Genomic DNA, 17677 nt, shown 5'->3' with positions numbered 1-17677 from the left:
TTCCAACAGTGCCCTAACCGATGTCCTGTACAACCACAACATGACCTCCCAACTCCTGTACCCAATGCACTGACCAATAAAGGGAAGCATACCAAACACCTTCTTCACTATCCTATCTACCTGTGACTCTGCTTTTAAGGAGCTATGCATGTGTATCCCTAGGTCTTTTTGTTTGGAAACACTCCCCAGTGCCCTACCATTAAGTGTATAAGTCTTGCCCTGGTTTGCCTTATCAATATGCAGCAACTCACATTTATCTGAATTAAACTCCATCTGCCACTCCATGGCCCATCGGCCCATCTGATCAAGGTCCCGGTATAATTGGAGATAACCTTCTTCACTGTCCACTAATTTTGGTGTCACCTGCAAATCTACTAGCCCTGCCTCTGATACTCACATCCAAATTGTTTATATGTGACAAAAGCTTCATCGCAAAGATGTGGCTAAGGAAGTCATGTGTTAATTTTCTAAAATTCACTAGGACCTGGAAAGGCTCCACTGAACTGGAAAGTAGCCAAGGGAGGGAAGCAGAAAACAAGAAACTATAATCCCATGAGCTTAACATCTGTCTATAAGAAGGTGTTAGAATCAGTGATGAAAGAGATTATAGTCAGACACTTTGAAAAATTCAAGGTAATTAGGTAGAGTTACATGGTTTTGTAAAAGGAAATCCTGTTTAACCAACTTATTGGAATTCTTTGAAGAAGGAGTCTGTGCTATGGATAAAGGAGAGCCCATTGATGTACTGTACTTGGATTTCCAGAGAGCACTTGACAAGGTGCCACATCAAAGGTTATTGTGAAAACTAGGAGCTCATGGTGGGCAGGGGGCGGGTAACATATTAGTTTGGAGGATTGGCTGGCTGACAGAAAACAGAGAGCCTGTAGAAATAGGTCATTGTCTGATTGGCAGGATGTGACAAGTATGGGGGGGGGGGGTGTTTTATGAGGAAAGATTAGACAGACTGGGCTTGTCCCCACTGGAGTTTAGAAGTGAGGGAGGTGGGGGAGGTGAGGGAGGTGGGGGGGGAGGTGGGGGGGGAGGTGGGGGAGGAGGGGGGGGGGAGGTGGGGGGGAGGTGGGGGGGAGGTGGGGGGGAGGTGGGGGAGGAGGGGGGGGGAGGGGGGGGAGGGGGGAGGAGGGGGGGGAGGAGGGGGGGGGAGGGGGGGGAGGGGGGGGGTAAGGGGGGGGAGGGGGAGGGGGGGAGGGGGGGGAGGGGGGGGGAAGGGGGGGGAAGGAGGGGGGGAAGGGGGGGGGAAGGGGGGGGGGAAGGGGGGGGAGAAGGGGGGGGAGAAGGGGGGGGAAGGGGGGGGGGAAGGGGGGGGAGGTGGGGGAGGTGGGGGAGGTGGGAAACTGTATTGAACGGAATAAGATCCTGAAGGAAGTGGACATGGAAAGGATGTTACCGCCTGTGGGTCAGTCCAGACCACAAGCCACACTGATTGAAATTTAGGGATCACCCTTTTGGGACAGGTATGGGAGGGGTGGTGTGGTGTGGTGTGGTGTTGGTAGAGGGAAAGGATTCTCTTCTCTCTGAGAGTTGTGTGAATTTGGAACTCTCTGCCTCTGAAAGTGGTGGGGGGTGGGGACAGTGAGTATTATTGGGGGAGGTGAGTGAGTATCGTTAGGGTGGGGGGGTGGGGTGAGTGAGTATCATTAGGGTGGGGGGTGTGGGGTGAGTGAGTATCGTTAGGGTGGGGGTGGGGACAGTGAGCATTGTTAAGGTGAGGGGTGGGGGCAGTGAGTATCGTTAGGGTGGGGGTGGGGGTGGGGGTGGGGTGAGTGAGTATCGTGAGGGTGGGGGTGGGGACAGTGAGTATTGTTAGGGTGGGGGGGTGGGGTGAGTGAGTATCGTTAGGGTGGGGGGTGGGGACAGTGAGTATTGTTAGGGTGGGGATGGGGACAGTGAGTATCGTTAGGGTGAGGGGTGGGGACAGTGAATAACGTTAGGGTGGGGTGAGTGAGTATCGTTAGGGTGGGGATGGGGACAGTGAGCATTGTTAAGGTGAGGGGTGGGGACAGTGAGTATCGTTAGGGTGGGGGTGGGGACAGTGAGCATTGTTAAGGTGAGGGGTGGGGACAGTGAGTATCGTTAGGGTGGGGGTGGGGTGAGTGAGTATCGTGAGGGTGGGGGTGGGGACAGTGAGTATTGTTAAAGTGAGGGGTGGGGACAGTGAGTATTGTTAGGGTGGGGGGGTGGGGTGAGTGAGTATCGTTAGGGTAGGGGGTGGGGTGAGTGAGTATCGTTAGGGTGGGGGTGGGGACAGTGAGTATTGTTAGGGTGGGGATGGGGACAGTGAGTATCGTTAGGGTGGGGGTGGGGACAGTGAGTATCGTTAGGGTAGGGGGTGGGGTGAGTGAGTATCGTTAGGGTGGGGGTGGGGACAGTGAGTATCGTTAGGGTGGGGGTGGGTCTGATCTTCCATGATGTTATAGAATGGTGGAGTGGAAGAGCAGCAGTTTGAAGATCGAATGACCAGCTGCACCTAATGTGTGTGGTAATTAAATGTTAATTACTCATGTGGGGTCATAATTGGGGCACGGGCAGACAACTCTCCTGTCTCCCACCTCCCATTCCCACTCCCCATCAAATGTGAAGGCCCCAGAAGGGGAAGGGGTCTCAGGGATCGGAAGACCAGCAACGGGCTCACCCCTGATGCAGTGCCACCCCTGCGTCAGGGGCCCACGTGCCTGTTTTACCACCCATGGGTGTCCTACATAATTCCACTGCACTAAGAGTGACTGACAGAGGGGAAAACCCACGCCCACCCATTCGGAAATATCGTGAGCGGCTCTATATAAATACACTGCTTTGTTTCCCTGTTGAAGAATCGTCATTTGTTGTAGAAACATCGAAGACAGTCACTCGTTTAACTCCAACACAAGAAGCGATCAGGGGTGCAGTCAAAACCCACCCCACACATGGACAAACCTGAAGCCAAAGGCAACACACATGACAGAATGTTAAATTCTAACTTTTGCCAGCACAATGCTCCTGGGGCTATTCACCATTCAGAATTTATAAAATACAGCATGTTCCCACAAGAAAAGCAGGTGTGAATCAGTTAATGCAAGGTGGGGGGGAGTGGAAGGGAAGAGACATAGACACGAGATATTGGCCTTGAGATCCATTCAATCTTACAAATGAATGAGTTCTTCACAAAGTTCACCGTGGGCAGCACGGTGGCACAATGGTTAGCACTGCTGCCTCACAGCGCCAGAGACCCGGGTTCAATTCCCGCCTCAGGCGACTCTCTGTGTGGAGCTTGCATATTCTCCCCGTGTCTGCGTGGGTTTCCTCCGGGTGCTCCGGTTTCCTCCCACAGTCCAAAAATGTGCAGATTAGGTGAATTGGTCATGCTAAATTGCCCGTAGTGTTAGGTAAAGAAGTAAATGTAGGGGAATAGGTCTGGGTGGGTTGCGCCTCGGCGGGTCGGTGTGGACTTGTTGGGCCGAAGGGCCTGTTTCCACACTGTAAGTAATCTAATCTCAAAAAGTTCCAATGTTGTGAAGATTCAAGCTGTACACAGTTACAGAAACAGGATGCTCAACATTGGGACCCAGAATGCCTATGGAAACTGCAGGCTCCTTGGGTCTGCAGCCCTTAGTTAGTGACAATCCTCTCTCAGGAAGAGAGGCCTGAGGTAGGAGCTGACACCTGGATTTGCACCAGACTGAGGCAGTCAATGTCCTGAAGCAACACGGCATGTGGTGCATGGTCAATCCCGAAGACGACCAACAGCCCCTGGGTCTCCATCCATCCGTCTATCTGACAAAGAGGGGGCTGGAGCTGGGGGAGGTGCCAAACGATCGGATTTGTAGGCCGATAACTCAGACACCCGTCTGAAAGGTCACTGTGTAATCATCTCTAACACACCATGAAATGTGTGTGAAAGCCAGGGCTGCTCCGTGTATAAACAAACAGGCCTGCTGAGGGAATGGGCGTGGGTTCAAAATGGGATTGGTCCAAACAGATGTTCTGATCTTCCTCCATTCCCCATTAGAAAGTGACAGGAACCTGGCCCTGGTCCCAGCAGAGAGGTACACACTCGTCCAACCAGATGTCTGCTCAAACTCCAGAAAAGCGATAATAAATCTCATTTAGGATAAAGAGATGAGAGACCAGCCCGAGAGAGATGCATACACCTCCTTTGTGTTTTGTAAATGTATTCATGGGATGTGGGTGTCACTGGCTGGGCCCAGCATTTATCGCCCGTCCCTAGTTGCCCCTTGAGAAGGTGGGGGTGAGCTGCCTTCTTGACCTGCTGCAGTCCATGTGCTGTGGGGAGACCCACAATGCCCTGAGGAAGGGAATCAAAAGGATTTTGACCCAGTGACACTGAAGGAACGATGCGATATTTCCAAGTCAGGATGTGAGTGGCTTGGAGGGGAACATGCAGGTGGTGGTGTTCCCATGTATCTGCTGCCCTTGTCCTTCTAGATGGAAGTGGTCGTGGGGTTGGAAGGTGCGAAGGAACATTGGTAACCCTCCGACAGTACAGCATTCCCTCAGCACTGACCCTCCGACAGTGCGGCGCTCCCTCAGCGCTGACCCTCCAACAGCGCAGCACTCCCTCAGCGCTGACCCTCTGAAAGTGCGCCACTCCCTCAGCACTGACCCTCCGACAGTGCAACACTCCCTCAGCGCTGAGCTTTGACAATCTAACACAACCATTCTGCTCTCATCCATATGTAATTACCTATTTTTAAATTTAGCACAATTGTTTCTGACCCATGTTCCTCACTCACAGACTGAATGCTGCCATGTTGCAGTCACTGTTTTTAAGGGGATCTGTAAACCATAAGACCGTAAGATATAAGAGCAGAATTAGGCCATTCAGTCCATCAAGTCTGTTCCATCAATCAATCATGGCTGATACATGTCTCAACCCCCATTCTCCTCCCTCCTCCCTGTAACCCTTGATCCCTTTACTAATCAAGAACCTATCTCTCTGAATGGCTTGGCCTCCACAGCCTTTAGTGGTAATGACTGCCACAGATCTACCACCCTCTGAAGACATTTCTCCTCATCTCAGTTCTAAAGGTCATGCCTTCACTCTGAGACTGTGCCCTGCAGGAAACATCTTCTCCATGTCCATTCTGTCCAGGCCTCTCAGTATTCCGTAAGCTTCAATCAGATCCCCCTCATCCTTCTAAACTCCATCGAGTACAGACCCAGAGTCCTCAACTGCTCCTGATATGATGCACCCTTCATCCCAGGATCATTCTTGTGAACCTCCTCAGGACCCCCTCCAATACCAGCACATCCTTCCTTAGATACGGGGCCCAAAACTGCTCACAATGTTCCAAATGTGGTCTGACCAGAGCCTTATACAGCCTCAGCAGGACATCTCTACCCTTATAGCCCTCTTGAAATAAGTGCTAATATTGCACTCACCTTCCTGAATGCCAACTGAACCTGCCTGTTAACCTTAAGAGAGGCCTGAACCAGGACTCCCAAGTGCCTTTGTGCTTCAGATTTCCCGTTTACAAAATAGTCTACACTTCTACACTTCATACCAAAGTGCATCACCTCACACTTTCCCACATTGTATTCCATCTGCCACTTCCTTGCCCACTCTCCCAGCCTGCCTAAGACCTTCTGCAGCCTCCCCACTTCCTCAACACTACCCATTCCTCCACCTATCTTTGTGTCATCTGCAAACTTAGCAACAATTTCCTCAGTTCCTTTGGCCAGATCATTAATGTATAACGTGAATAGTTGTGGTCCCAACACTGGCCCCTGTGGAACTCCACAAGTCACCAGCTGCCATCCTAATAGAGACCCCTTTATCCCCAGTCTCTGCCTTCTGCCAGTCAGCTAATCCTCTGTCTATGCCAGTAACACCGTGGGCTGTTATCTTATTTCACAGGTTTTCATGTTGCACCTTGATTTCTATAAATGATTTGGAAATGAACATAGGAGGTATAGTTAATAAGTTGGCAGCTGACACCAGAATTGGAGATGTAGTGGACAGTGAAGAAGGTTACCTCAGATTACAATGAGATCTTGATCAGATGGGCCAGTGGGCTGAGAAGTGGCAGATGGAGTTTAATTTAGATAAATGTGAGGTGTTGCATTTTGGAAAGGCAAATCTGGGCAGGACTTATACACTTAATGGAAAGGTTTTAGGGAGTGTTGCTGAACAAAGAGACCTTGGTTCATAGCTCCTTGAAAGTGGAGTCGTAGGTAGATAGAGTGAAGAAGGCGTTTGGTGTGCTTTCCTTTATTGGTCAGAGTATTGAGTACAGGAATTGGGAGGTCATGTTGCGGCCGCTACAGGACATTGGTTAGGCCACTTTTGGAATATTACATGCAATTCTGGTCTCCTTCCTGTCAGAAAGATGTTGTGAAACTTGAAAGAGTTCAGAAAAGATGTACAAGGATGTTGCCAGGGTTGGAGGATTTGAGCTACAGGGAGAGGCTGAGGCTGGGACTGTTTTCCCTGGAGCATCAGAGGCTGAGGGGTGACCTTATAGAGGTTTACAAAATTATGAGGGGCATGGATAGGATAAATAGACAAAGTCTCTTCCCTAGGATGGGGGAGTCCAGAACTAGAGGGTTCTATAGGTTTAGGGTGAGAGGGGAAAGATATGAGAGACCTAAGGGGCAACTTTTTCACACAGAGAGTGGTATGTGTATGGAATGAGCTGCCAGAGGAAGTGGTGGAGGCTGGTACAATTACAACATTTAAAAGGCATCTGTATGGTTATATGAATAGGAAGGGATGTGGGCCAAGTGCTGGTAGGTGGGACGAGATTAGGTTGGGATATCTTGTCGGCATGGATGGGTTGGACTGAAGGGTCTGTTTCTATGACTCTATGGCTCTCCAACCCAGCCCAGTGCTCCCCCACCTTCTCCAGGTCAGGATTGCTGACCAAACTAGTCCCTCTGAGAGACAATCCCAGCACCAGTCACTGCCCTCAAACCAATGTCCTCATAATTATTAACCACTCTCCTTTTCTCCTGTCAGCCTGCATTCCTGTGCACTGAGGAATTCCCGGAGAAAGAATATCAGCGAAACCTTGACTTGTTCAACATGCTATTGCTCCCAAATGTTTCAGTGCAGGAGATGGTGAGCTGCCACTTGAGGGACCTTCACCCAGAGTTCTCCAGGACTGTTCCCACAGGCTTCACTCACTTTGACAGTGCTTCATTGCTTCAAAGGAATGTTCCTTTAATGTATCACCATGTCCCAGTGTGGTGTTAAACATTGACCTATGGATAATTATTAATGTCGAAATCACTTGTTCACCTTACTCCCATCACCCCAATTACACAAAGCTCAAAGACTGTGGCATTAAAAGTAACTCATTAGCCAATGGAGTGTCTATTAATACACTTCAAAACAACCACATTCACCAGCTGTACATCATTCGTAACAAACTCAATAAAATTATTCCTTAGACATGGGTCTGCTTATATTGCAAACTGAAATGTCTCTAGAGAGAACCAAAGCACGTCAGGCGTGTGCACAATTCCTGCAGAGACGATGGACCCAGATAACTATTAAAGACTTGTGTTCCTGAATTGCCAAGCTGTCCCAGTACAGCTACAACACCGGCATCAGTCCAACATTGTGATATGGAGAATTGCCCAGTTATGTCCTGTCCACAAACAGCAGGACTAATTTAACCCAGTCATTATCATCCCATCAGTGTACTCTCGATCATCAGTAAAGTGATGGAAGGGGTCAGTGACAGGGCTATCAAGCAGCACCTGCTCAGCAATAACCTGCTCAGTGACGCCCAGTTTGGGTTCCCCCAGGGTCACACAGTTCCTGACCTCATTCCAGCCTTGGGTCAAACATGGACAAAAGAGCTGAATTCCAGAGGGGAGGGCAGAGGGACAGCCCTTGGCATCAAGGAGCCCCAGCAAAACTGGAATCAATGGGTATCCACTGGTTAGAGTCATGCCTGACACATAGGAAGATGGTTGTGGTTGTTGGGGGTCAGTCATCTCAGCTCCAGGACATCTCTGCAGGAGTTCCTCAGGGGAGTGTCCTCAGGCCTAACCATCTTCAGCTGCTTCATCAATGGCCTTCCCTCCATCATAAGGTCAGACGTGGGAATGTTCACCAACAATTGCACAATGTTCAGCACCATTCACCACTCCTCAGATACTGAAGCTGTCCATGTTCAAATGCAACAAGATCTGGACAATATCCAGGCCTGGGCTGACAAGTAACCTTCCCACCACAGTTGAGCTGTGACCATCACTAACAAGAGACAATCGAACCACTGCCCCTTGATATTTGGTGGTGTTTACTCACTAAATTGTCCCCATCAACATCCTGGGGCTTATTATTGACCGGATAGTCAACAGGACCAGCCCTAAAAGTTGTTGGTACAAAAGCAGGTCAGAGGCTGGGAATCCTGCAGTGGTTAACTCACCTCCTGCCTCCCCAAAGCCTGTCCATCATCTACAAGACAAAAATCAGGAGTGTGATGGAATACTCCCCACTTGGAACAACACTCAAGCAGCTTGACACCATCCAGGACAAAGCAATCCACTTGATTGGTATCACATCCACAAACACCAACTCCCACCCCCACTATTGATGCTCAGCAGCAGCAGCGTGGACTATCTGGAGTTTTTAGATTACTTAGTGTGGAAACAGGCCCTTCGGCCCAACAAGTCCACACCGACCCTCCGAAGAGCAACCCACCCAGACCCAATCCCCTACATTTACCCCTTCACCTAACACTACGGGCTATTTAGCATGGACAATTCACCTAACCTGCACATCTTTGGACTGTGGGAGGAAACCGGAGCACCCGGAGGAAACCCACGCAGACACGGGGAGAATGTGCAAACTCCACACAGACAGTTGCCTGAGGTGGGAATTGAACCCGGGTCTCTGGTGCCGTGAGGCAGCAGTGCTAACCACTGTGCCACCGTGCCGCCAAAAGATGCACTGCAGAAATTCACCAAAGATCCTTAGACAGCACCTTCCAAACCCCCGACCACTTCCATCTAGAAGGACAAGGGCAGCAGATACATGGGAACACCACCCCCTGCAAGTTCCGCTCCAAGCCCCTCACCATCCTGACTTGGAAATATATCACCGTTCCTTCACTGTCACTGGGTCAGAATCCTGGAATTTCCTCCCTCAGGGACATTGTGGGTCTACCCACAGCACATGGATTGCAGCGGGTCAAGAAGGCAGCTCACCCCCACCTTCTCAAGGGGTAACTAGGGACAGGTAATAAATGCTGGGCCCAGCCAGTGACTCCCACATCCATATGAGTGAATAACAAAGCCGAGTCAGTGAAGAGAGATTTTTATGTTGTTGTATGATTGTGATTTACTCACATTATCTTTGTGCTAACTTCAAAATCTTGATAAAATCTTGTTTTACTGAATGTGTCATAGTGTAATCATCAAAACCTCTGCCACATTTCTGACCATTGGTCACGGTTAAAGGTCATCCCTGCTTCATTCATTTCTTCATTGTCAGTCAGTCCCTGCATGTTCTGGCAAAGTCAATGTGCTTTAATGTTATAAAGAAGCACAGGAAGCCATTTGAAAAAAACCAGAGAGTCTGTCCAACTTCCCTGCCCTTGCTCCTACAGTCACTTAAAGTCTTTCTCTGTCATGTATTTATCTAATTCCTATGTGAACGTTCATTCATAACTCCCTCCACCTTCTCACACAATGCTCCCCGGAATCAACAATTCACTATTTACAAAAACACTCTCCCTTTTATCTTAAGCCTGTGTCTTCTGGTTCATGATCCGTGCGTTTGTTTCTGACTTTCCAGATGCTGAATCAAGTTTCACGAATTCCTGCTTGACCTTCTCTGCTGCTATCCCAGTAGCTTCTCCACAGTACCTCGATCCCACATTGTTCCTGAATGAACACACATTAGCCCAGCTGGAGCCTCCAGGTTTCAGCATCCTGTCTGGGATTTTGCACTTTATTTGTGAAGTTAGCCCTTCACCACTGCTCAGGAATCACCTCCATCTGGATCAAAAACAACTTGTTTGAACATGCGACAACACATCTCACAGACTGGGGAGACTGGAATCCAGACCTCCTGGTCCAGAGATACCACAGATTAGGTGTTTGTCTTATAAAGTTTGAAAGTGGAGTTACAGGTAGATAGGATAGTGAAGAAGGCGTTTGGTATGCTTTCCTTTATTGGTCAGAGTACTGAGTACAGGAGTTGGGAGGTCATGTTGTGGCTGTACAGGACATTGGTTAAGCCACTGTTGGAATATTGTGTGCAATTCTGGTCTCCTTCCTATCGGAAAGATGTTGTGAAACTTGAAAGGGTTCAGAAAAGATTTACAAGGATGCTGCCAGGGTTGGAGGATCTGAGCTACAGGGAGAGGCTGAACAGGCTGGGGCTGTTTTCCCTGGAGCATCGGAAGCTGAGGGGTGACCTTATAGAGGTTTACAAAATCATGAGGAGCATGGATAGGATAAATAGACAAAGTCTTTTCCCTGGGGTCGGGGAGTCCAGAACTAGAGGGCTTAGGTTTAGGGTGAGAGGGGAAAGATATAAAAGAGACCTAAGGGGCAACTTTTTCACACAGAGGGTGGTACATGAATGGAATGAGCTGCAGAGGATGTGGTGGAGGCTGGTACAATTACAACATTTAAGAGGCATTTGGATGGGTATATGAATAGGAAGGGTTTGGAGGGACATGGGCCGGGTGCTGGCAGGTGGGACTAGATTGGGGTTGGGATATCTGGTCGGCATGGACGGGTTGGACCGAAGGGTCTGTTTCCGTGCTGTACATCTCTATGACTCTAAGTGAGATGGAGCAGCTTATGCAGATACTCTCTGGAGTTTAGAAGAATGAGTAAGATCTAATGAAGGTGTCCAAGACGCTGAAGGGGTCTGACAAAGTAGACTTTGAGAGGATGTTTGCTCGTGTGTGGCAATCTAGAAAAGGACATCACTGTTTTAGGATAAGGGGCAGCAGATTTAAAACAGAGATCCAGAGGAATTACTTCTGAGGTTGAAGGGTAATGGGGAGGCTTAGATGAGATCAGCCATGATCGTATTGAATGACAGGGCAGACTAGAGGGGCTGAATGGCCTGCTCCTAGTTCTGATGTTCCATCACTGTGCGATGACAGCCCACAGTCTGCATTTATATAGCCACTTTAATGTCGGAAAAAATTCCAAGGTGCTTCAAAGCAATGATTCCTAGCGAAATACTGGGGACAGTGGGACAGGCGTTTGTTTAAACTGGCAAGACTTAAGGAGCTTCAAAAGGAAGTGAGAGGCGAGGAAGGGATTGAGGAAATGCCAAAGCTCAGGGTCTAGGCAGCTGAAGGCACAGCCGCAGGGTGAAGGGATTAACATCAGGCATGCTCACAAGGACAGAATGACAGCAGCTCACACAGCTCAAAGACTTATGGAACTGACAGAGATCAGAGCGACAGGGAGAGTGAGGCCATCAGGGGATTAACAGACAGGGATGAGAATTATAAAACCAAATTGCGGCTTAGTCACGTCAGTCAGTGAGCAGAGGCATGATGGGAAATAGGACTTGGCACAAGTTAGGGTCTCGGCCGCAGAGTTTTGGATGAAGTCAAGTTTCTGAAGGAAGAAAGGTGGGAGGTCACTTGAGACATCAGGAAATGATCCCACTGCAAGTTAATAAAGAACCTGATGGTGGGAATTCTTTAACTTTGATACGTCATCTCCAAACAAATAGTGGGAACTGGGAAGTGAGGAGATCAGGCAGGTGACCGGTTGGAATGTGCTCTGTTATTTACCTCGAATTCTACAGATAAAGGTAATTGGAAACGTTTTGTTTAGACAAAGCAAGAATGGGGACATCAAATGTGCACATGTATTTCTAATGGAGAACAGGGGAGGGTGGTGTATATCCTGCAGCAATTCCAAGGATCAAGCTAATCCTGTCAAACACTCACTGTCAGCAACGCAAGGTAAAGACAATGGCCAACCTGAAGCAATGAAATTTAACTGAACTGGACAACACATTCAAAAAGGACAAATGTATTGCATTTATATAGTGCCTTTCACAAACACAGGACATTACAAAGTGAGGTGTGATCATAGCTGTGATGTAGGAAAGATGGCAACCAATCAATCTGCGCACAGGAAGCTCCCACAGAATAGCAATTCAGTAAACAAACAGTTCATCTTTATTTAAAAACAATGTTTGATGAAGGATAAATATTGGGAAGATGCCTGCTCCTCCTTGGAACAATGCTGGGAAATTGTCTGGTTTTCCACTGAACCAGTGGGATGAGTGATGTCTCCTCAGGAAGATGGTACCTGTGACCACGAGGGGAATTCTCTCTGGAGACGGGCTTCGAGGTGAGAGTCTTGCTCCCTAAATCACACCCAGACTCATGGATGCCTGGGATTTCTCAAAGTGCTCTGGATAATTCTATCTCAAAGTAAACAACACATCCCCCCGCTTAGCTCCTTTGTCAGACAGTACAGCTGGCACCTTAACACAGACTCAGAGATGTACAGCACGGAAACAGACCCTTCGGTCCAACCCATCCATGCCGACCAGATATCCCAACCCAATCTAGTCCCACCTGCCAGCACCCGGCCCATATCCCTCCAAACCCTTCCTATTCATATACCCATCCAAATGCCTCTTAAATGTTGTAATTGTACCAGCTTCCACCACATCCTCTGGCAGCTCATTCCATACACATACCACCCTCTGCATGAAAAAGTTGCCCCTTAGGTCTCTTTTTATCTCCCCCTCTCACCCTAAACTTATGCCCTCTAACTCTGGACTCCCTGACCCCAGGGAAAAGACTTTGTCTATTTATCCTATCCATGCCCCACATGATTTTGTAAACCTCTATAAGGTCACCCCTCAGCCTCCGACACTCCAGGGAAAACAGCCCCAGACTGTTAAACCTCTCCCTATAGCTCAGATCCTCCAACCCTGGCAACATCCTTGTAAATCTTTTCTGAACCCTTTCAAGTTTCACAACATCTTTCTGATAGGAAGGAGACCAGAATTGCACACAATATTCCAATAGTGTCCTAACCAATGTCCTGTACAGCCACAACATGACCTCCCAACTCCTGTACTCAATACTCTGACCAATAAAGGAAAGCATACCAAACGCCTTCTTCACTCTATCTACCTGCAACTCCACTTTCAAGGAGCTATGAACCTACACTCCAAGGTCTCTTTTATCAGCAACACTCCCTAGGACCTGACCATTAAGTGTATAAGTCCTGCTAAGATTTGCTTTTCCAAAATGCAGCACTTCACATTAATCTAAATTAAACTCCATCTGCCACTCCTCAGCCCATTGGCCCATCTGGTCAAGATCCCGCTGTAATCTGAGGTAACTTTCTTCTCTGTCCACTCCACCTCCAAACCTGCTATCATCTGTAAACATACTATGATTTGTGACCCACCAGGCCAGATTACACCTTTGAAGACATTTCCTTCAGCAGCGTTTCGCATTCCCACTTTGCAATTGTCCTTTCCCCTTGGATGGGCCAGTGTACGTCAAACATAGAAAACAGGAGCAGGAGGAGGCCATTCAGCCCTTCGAGCCTGCTCCCCCATTCAATGGGATCATGGCCGATCATCCAACTCAGTCCCCTGTTCCCACTTCCTCCCCATACCCTTTGATCCCTTAGCCCTTAGATCTATATATAACAACTTCTTGAAAACATTCAACGTCTAGGCCTCAAACACATTCCGTGGCAGAGAATTCCACAGGCTCCCCCACTCTGTGTGAAGACAGTTCTCCCCATCTCAGTCCGAAATGGCCCACCCTGTATCCTTAGACTGTGACCCCCTGGTTCTGGGCTCCCTAGTCATTAGGAAAACCCTTCCGGTCCTGACTCTGTCCAGTCCTGGTGGAATTTCGTAGGCCGAAGGGCCTGTCCTGTGCTGTATGTTTCTATGTTCTATGTTCTATGTTCTAATTTTACTGGTTTCTTTGAGCTCACGCCTCATTTCTTCCAAACTCCAGTTCTATCGTCCTAACTGATTCTTCATAGGTCATTCCTGCCATCCCGGGAATCAGTCAGGGAAACCTTTGCTGCCCTCCCTCCATCACCAGAACATCCTTCCTCAGATAAGGAGACCCCAAACTGCACACAGTACTCCAGGAGTGGTCTCACCAAGATCTCTGTATAACTGCAGCAAGACATCCCTGCTCCTGTACTCAAATCCTCTTGCTATGACCTGATGAAGGAGCGGTGCTCTGAAAGCAAATGCTTCCAAATAAACCTGTTGGACTATAACCTGGTGCTGTGTGATTTTTAACTTTAATCTTGCTGTGAAGGCCAACACACCCCTTGCCTTCCTCACCACCTGCTGTACCTGCCTCCTTCCTCAGCACTGAACAACATGGTATATTGTAAACCAGGAGCCTAGCTATACGCTTGGCACTACTTCAGATTCTCCCAGCTGAGCCCGACACAAAACTGAAAAAAGTCCCATTGTCAGAATTCCCCACCAACATTCTCTGTTCCGTATGTGAAACAGAATTATCCTCCACAGAGTCATTATCAAATACTTGCCAGTACACTCTGTAACATGCGCACTGTTCCATTACCAGCTGGCAATAAACTATCAGGTTAGCCAGCAGCAGCACGCAACATTACACTTACTTGGTTTCCAGGGGGTCAATCTGCTTGTAGTATTGGTGCATAGTATGGTACAGTAAGCCGACAATGGTGGTCTGAGCTGCAGGTGGAGGACAGGGGAGGGTAGAGAAAAGAAACAACAACATTAATAAGTGAAATGCCGTCATCTCTCACCTGGAGAATATGTTTTCTCTTGAGACTGCTTGACCAGCAATGAATTTGCGTGTACAGCTCACACAGTTTCTCTAATGGGCTGACATTATACCAACTACCCTGCTAGTGAGAGACCGTGGCATCAATGCCAATTCTGTAACATGGGGGTATCTATCACTCAGTTGTTACCTCTTACATCTAATTGTGAAATTCCAACCAAAAGTAACTGTAGCTAAAAATAGGAATGCTCATTAAAAACCCATCAGTGTTAGAGGGTTTAAATGGGAAGGGCAGAATACATCAAACAGTGAAATGTAGCACAGGCTGGCAAATTACAAGCCACAGCGATGGAACAATAGGCTTCCTGCGAGTAAAAGTTGCTTTCAGTATTTTAATTTCCTGTTCCCCTCTGCTTTGATTCAATCCTCACGCATGTTTAGTTACTAATTCAGTGCCATCTCTGAAAGCAGCTTAGATCCAGGTGTAAGATTCTACAAGTGCACTCAATATGCTTTTCGTAATCTGTCCAAAGCACTGACAAGCTCTAGGATTTCCATCATATTACAGTGACACCTGCTCCCCTCACAAGGTCACCTTGTTACTGCCACCCCCTACCCCATAGCTGGTCAATTGAAATGCTGGGAGTTGAGTATGTGGTGCTTGGAAAGGGCTTCCTTCCTAATGAAGGGCTCTGGCCTGAAATGTCGATTCTCCTGCTCCTCGGATGCTGCCTGACCTGCGGTGCTTTTCCAGCACCACTCTCTCGACTCTGATCTCCAGCATCTGCAGTCCTCACTTTCTCCCAATTGAGATGTTGCCACAGTCGGCTCATGTCTCAGTGACAGAGGTAACACAGGGTGATGGAAATAATGATGGTAAATTCCTGAACCCAATCCCCTCTCACCTCCCACCAATCCAGTCAAACACCCAAACAAGGGGCCCCAATGGTTGAGGTCATTTTTTTCAAAATTCACTCACAGGATGTGAGCATCCCTGGCAAGTCCAGCATTTATTACCCATCCCCAATTGCCCATGGGGGCAGTTAAACATAAGAAATAGGAGTAGACCATATGGCCTGTCAAGCCTGCTCTCCCATTCAGTAGGATCATGGCTTATCTTTTCATGGACACAACTCCACTTACCCACCCTCTCACCGTACCCCTTAATTCCTTTAATGTTCAAAAATCTCTCTATTGTTGCCTTAAAAATGCTGGAGTCATGTGAACAAATGTTTTTATTGTCACAAGTATTTTACGGTAAGAATTCCACTAAGCTTATCCCGCTGATATCGCTTCCACCAATTCCGATGTCAGCTCCTGTGCTCACCCAACAAAGTAAGTAAGTAGGTAAGGGCATCCACCCTCCTCCACGCTGGGCACCCACCCTCCTCCGCCCTGGACCCCCACGCTGGGCACCCGCCCTGGGCCCACCCTCCTCCACGCTGGGCACACACCCTCCTCTGCCCTGGGCCCCCACGCTGGGCACCCGCCCTGGGCCCACCCTCCTCCATGCTGGGCACCCACCCTCCTCCACGCTGGGCACCCACCCTGGGCACCCACCCTCCGCCGCCCTGGGTGCCCACCCTTTGCCGTGCTGTGCTCTTGCTGCCACCATTACCATCTAAGATTAGGACAGGTGGTAAGCAGAGAGACAAAAACAAACTCAAGAGAGAAAAAAAAATAAAAAAAGAAAAGCAGTTGGAGGGGAGCTGTAGGCCCGACCAGGTAAGCACAGCAGATTCCCTTCCCTAAAAGAACATTGTTAAAAATTGCACAACGCCAGGTTATAGTCCAACAGGTTTATTTGGAAATACTAGCTAGTGCTTCTAAATAAACCTGTTGGACTATAACCTGGTGCTGTGCGATTTTTAACATTTCAACTCCCCCTCCCACTCTGCCGAGGACATGGAGGTCCTGGGCCTCCTTCACCGCCGCTCCCTCATCACCAGACGCCTGGAGGAAGAACGCCTCATCTTCCGCCTCGGAACACTTCAACCCCAGGGCATCAATGTGGACTTCACCAGTTTCCTCATTTCCCCTCCGCCCCCCAGCTTACCCCAGTTCCAACCTTCCAGCTCAGCACCATTCCCATGACCTGTCCCACCTGTCAATCTTCCTTCCCACCTATCCACTCCACCTTCCCCTCTGACCTATCAACTTTACCCCCATCTCCATCCACCTATTGCACTCCCAGCTGCATTCCTCCCAGCCCCACCTCCCTCCCATTTATCTCTCCATTCCGAGGCTCCCAGCCTCATTCCTGACGAAGGGCTCCAGCCTGAAACATCGATTCTCTTGCTCCTCGGATGCTGCCTGATCTGCTGTGCTTTTCCAGCACCACCCTCTTGACTCTGATCTCCAGCAACTGCAGTCCTCACTTTCACCTAATTGATTTTTAACTTTGTCCACCCCAGTCTAACACCGGCAGCTCCACATCATGGCTAAAAGACATTAGAGAACCACATGGGGTTTTACCAACAATCAACAATGGAATCGTGGTCATCATTAGATGCTTAATTCCAGATTCTTCACTGAATTCAAATTCCACCATCCGCCATGGCAGGATTCAAACCCAGGTCCCCAGAACATTAGCTGTGTTTTCAGAATAGTGCTCTCGTGATAAAATTCTCCACTACTGCCTCCCCATTTGAAGCAGCCTCCAGTGGTAAGAGTGTGACCAACTTGGTTTAGGAGGACATGTATTCAGAAAAGAGTGGTCAGAGAGAGACCACAGGTTAAATAGTGATTGGCTAAAGTTGACACCACAAGATTCAAAATCTACAACCCTGGGCTCCCAGGTCAATCTGATGACAAAATTCTTTCCAGAAATAGCTGACAAACTAGGACCATTCCTGATGAAGGGCTTTTGCCCGAAATGTCGATTTTCCTGCTCCTCAGATGCTGCCTGACCTGCTGTGCTTTTCCAGCACCACACTAATCTAAACTAGGACCATTCATGA

General features: G+C 48.6%; 1 protein-coding gene across 3 annotated transcripts in view; it reads right to left on the bottom strand.

The window, feature by feature from the left end:
- Positions 1–17677, bottom strand: part of adgrd1 (adhesion G protein-coupled receptor D1) — a 380324-nt gene that overhangs the window by 317340 nt on the left and 45307 nt on the right. For all 3 annotated transcript variants that reach the window (XR_015761231.1, XM_087999853.1, XM_087999854.1), the window contains one exon: positions 14590–14665. Coding sequence is in view for 2 of the 3 variants with exons in the window: in XM_087999853.1 (XP_087855979.1) it covers positions 14590–14665 (76 nt within the window). In the remaining variant the exon portion in view is untranslated. The remainder of the gene's footprint in view (positions 1–14589; positions 14666–17677) is intronic.

This window comes from Chiloscyllium plagiosum, unplaced genomic scaffold (assembly GCF_037043375.1).
Source record: "Chiloscyllium plagiosum isolate Xiang-an unplaced genomic scaffold, Cpla_swu_hap1 HiC_scaffold_24, whole genome shotgun sequence".
NCBI lineage: Eukaryota > Metazoa > Chordata > Chondrichthyes > Orectolobiformes > Hemiscylliidae > Chiloscyllium > Chiloscyllium plagiosum.
The sequence above is the reverse complement of the archived record's forward strand: the minus strand, read 5'-3'. Positions and strand labels throughout refer to the sequence as shown.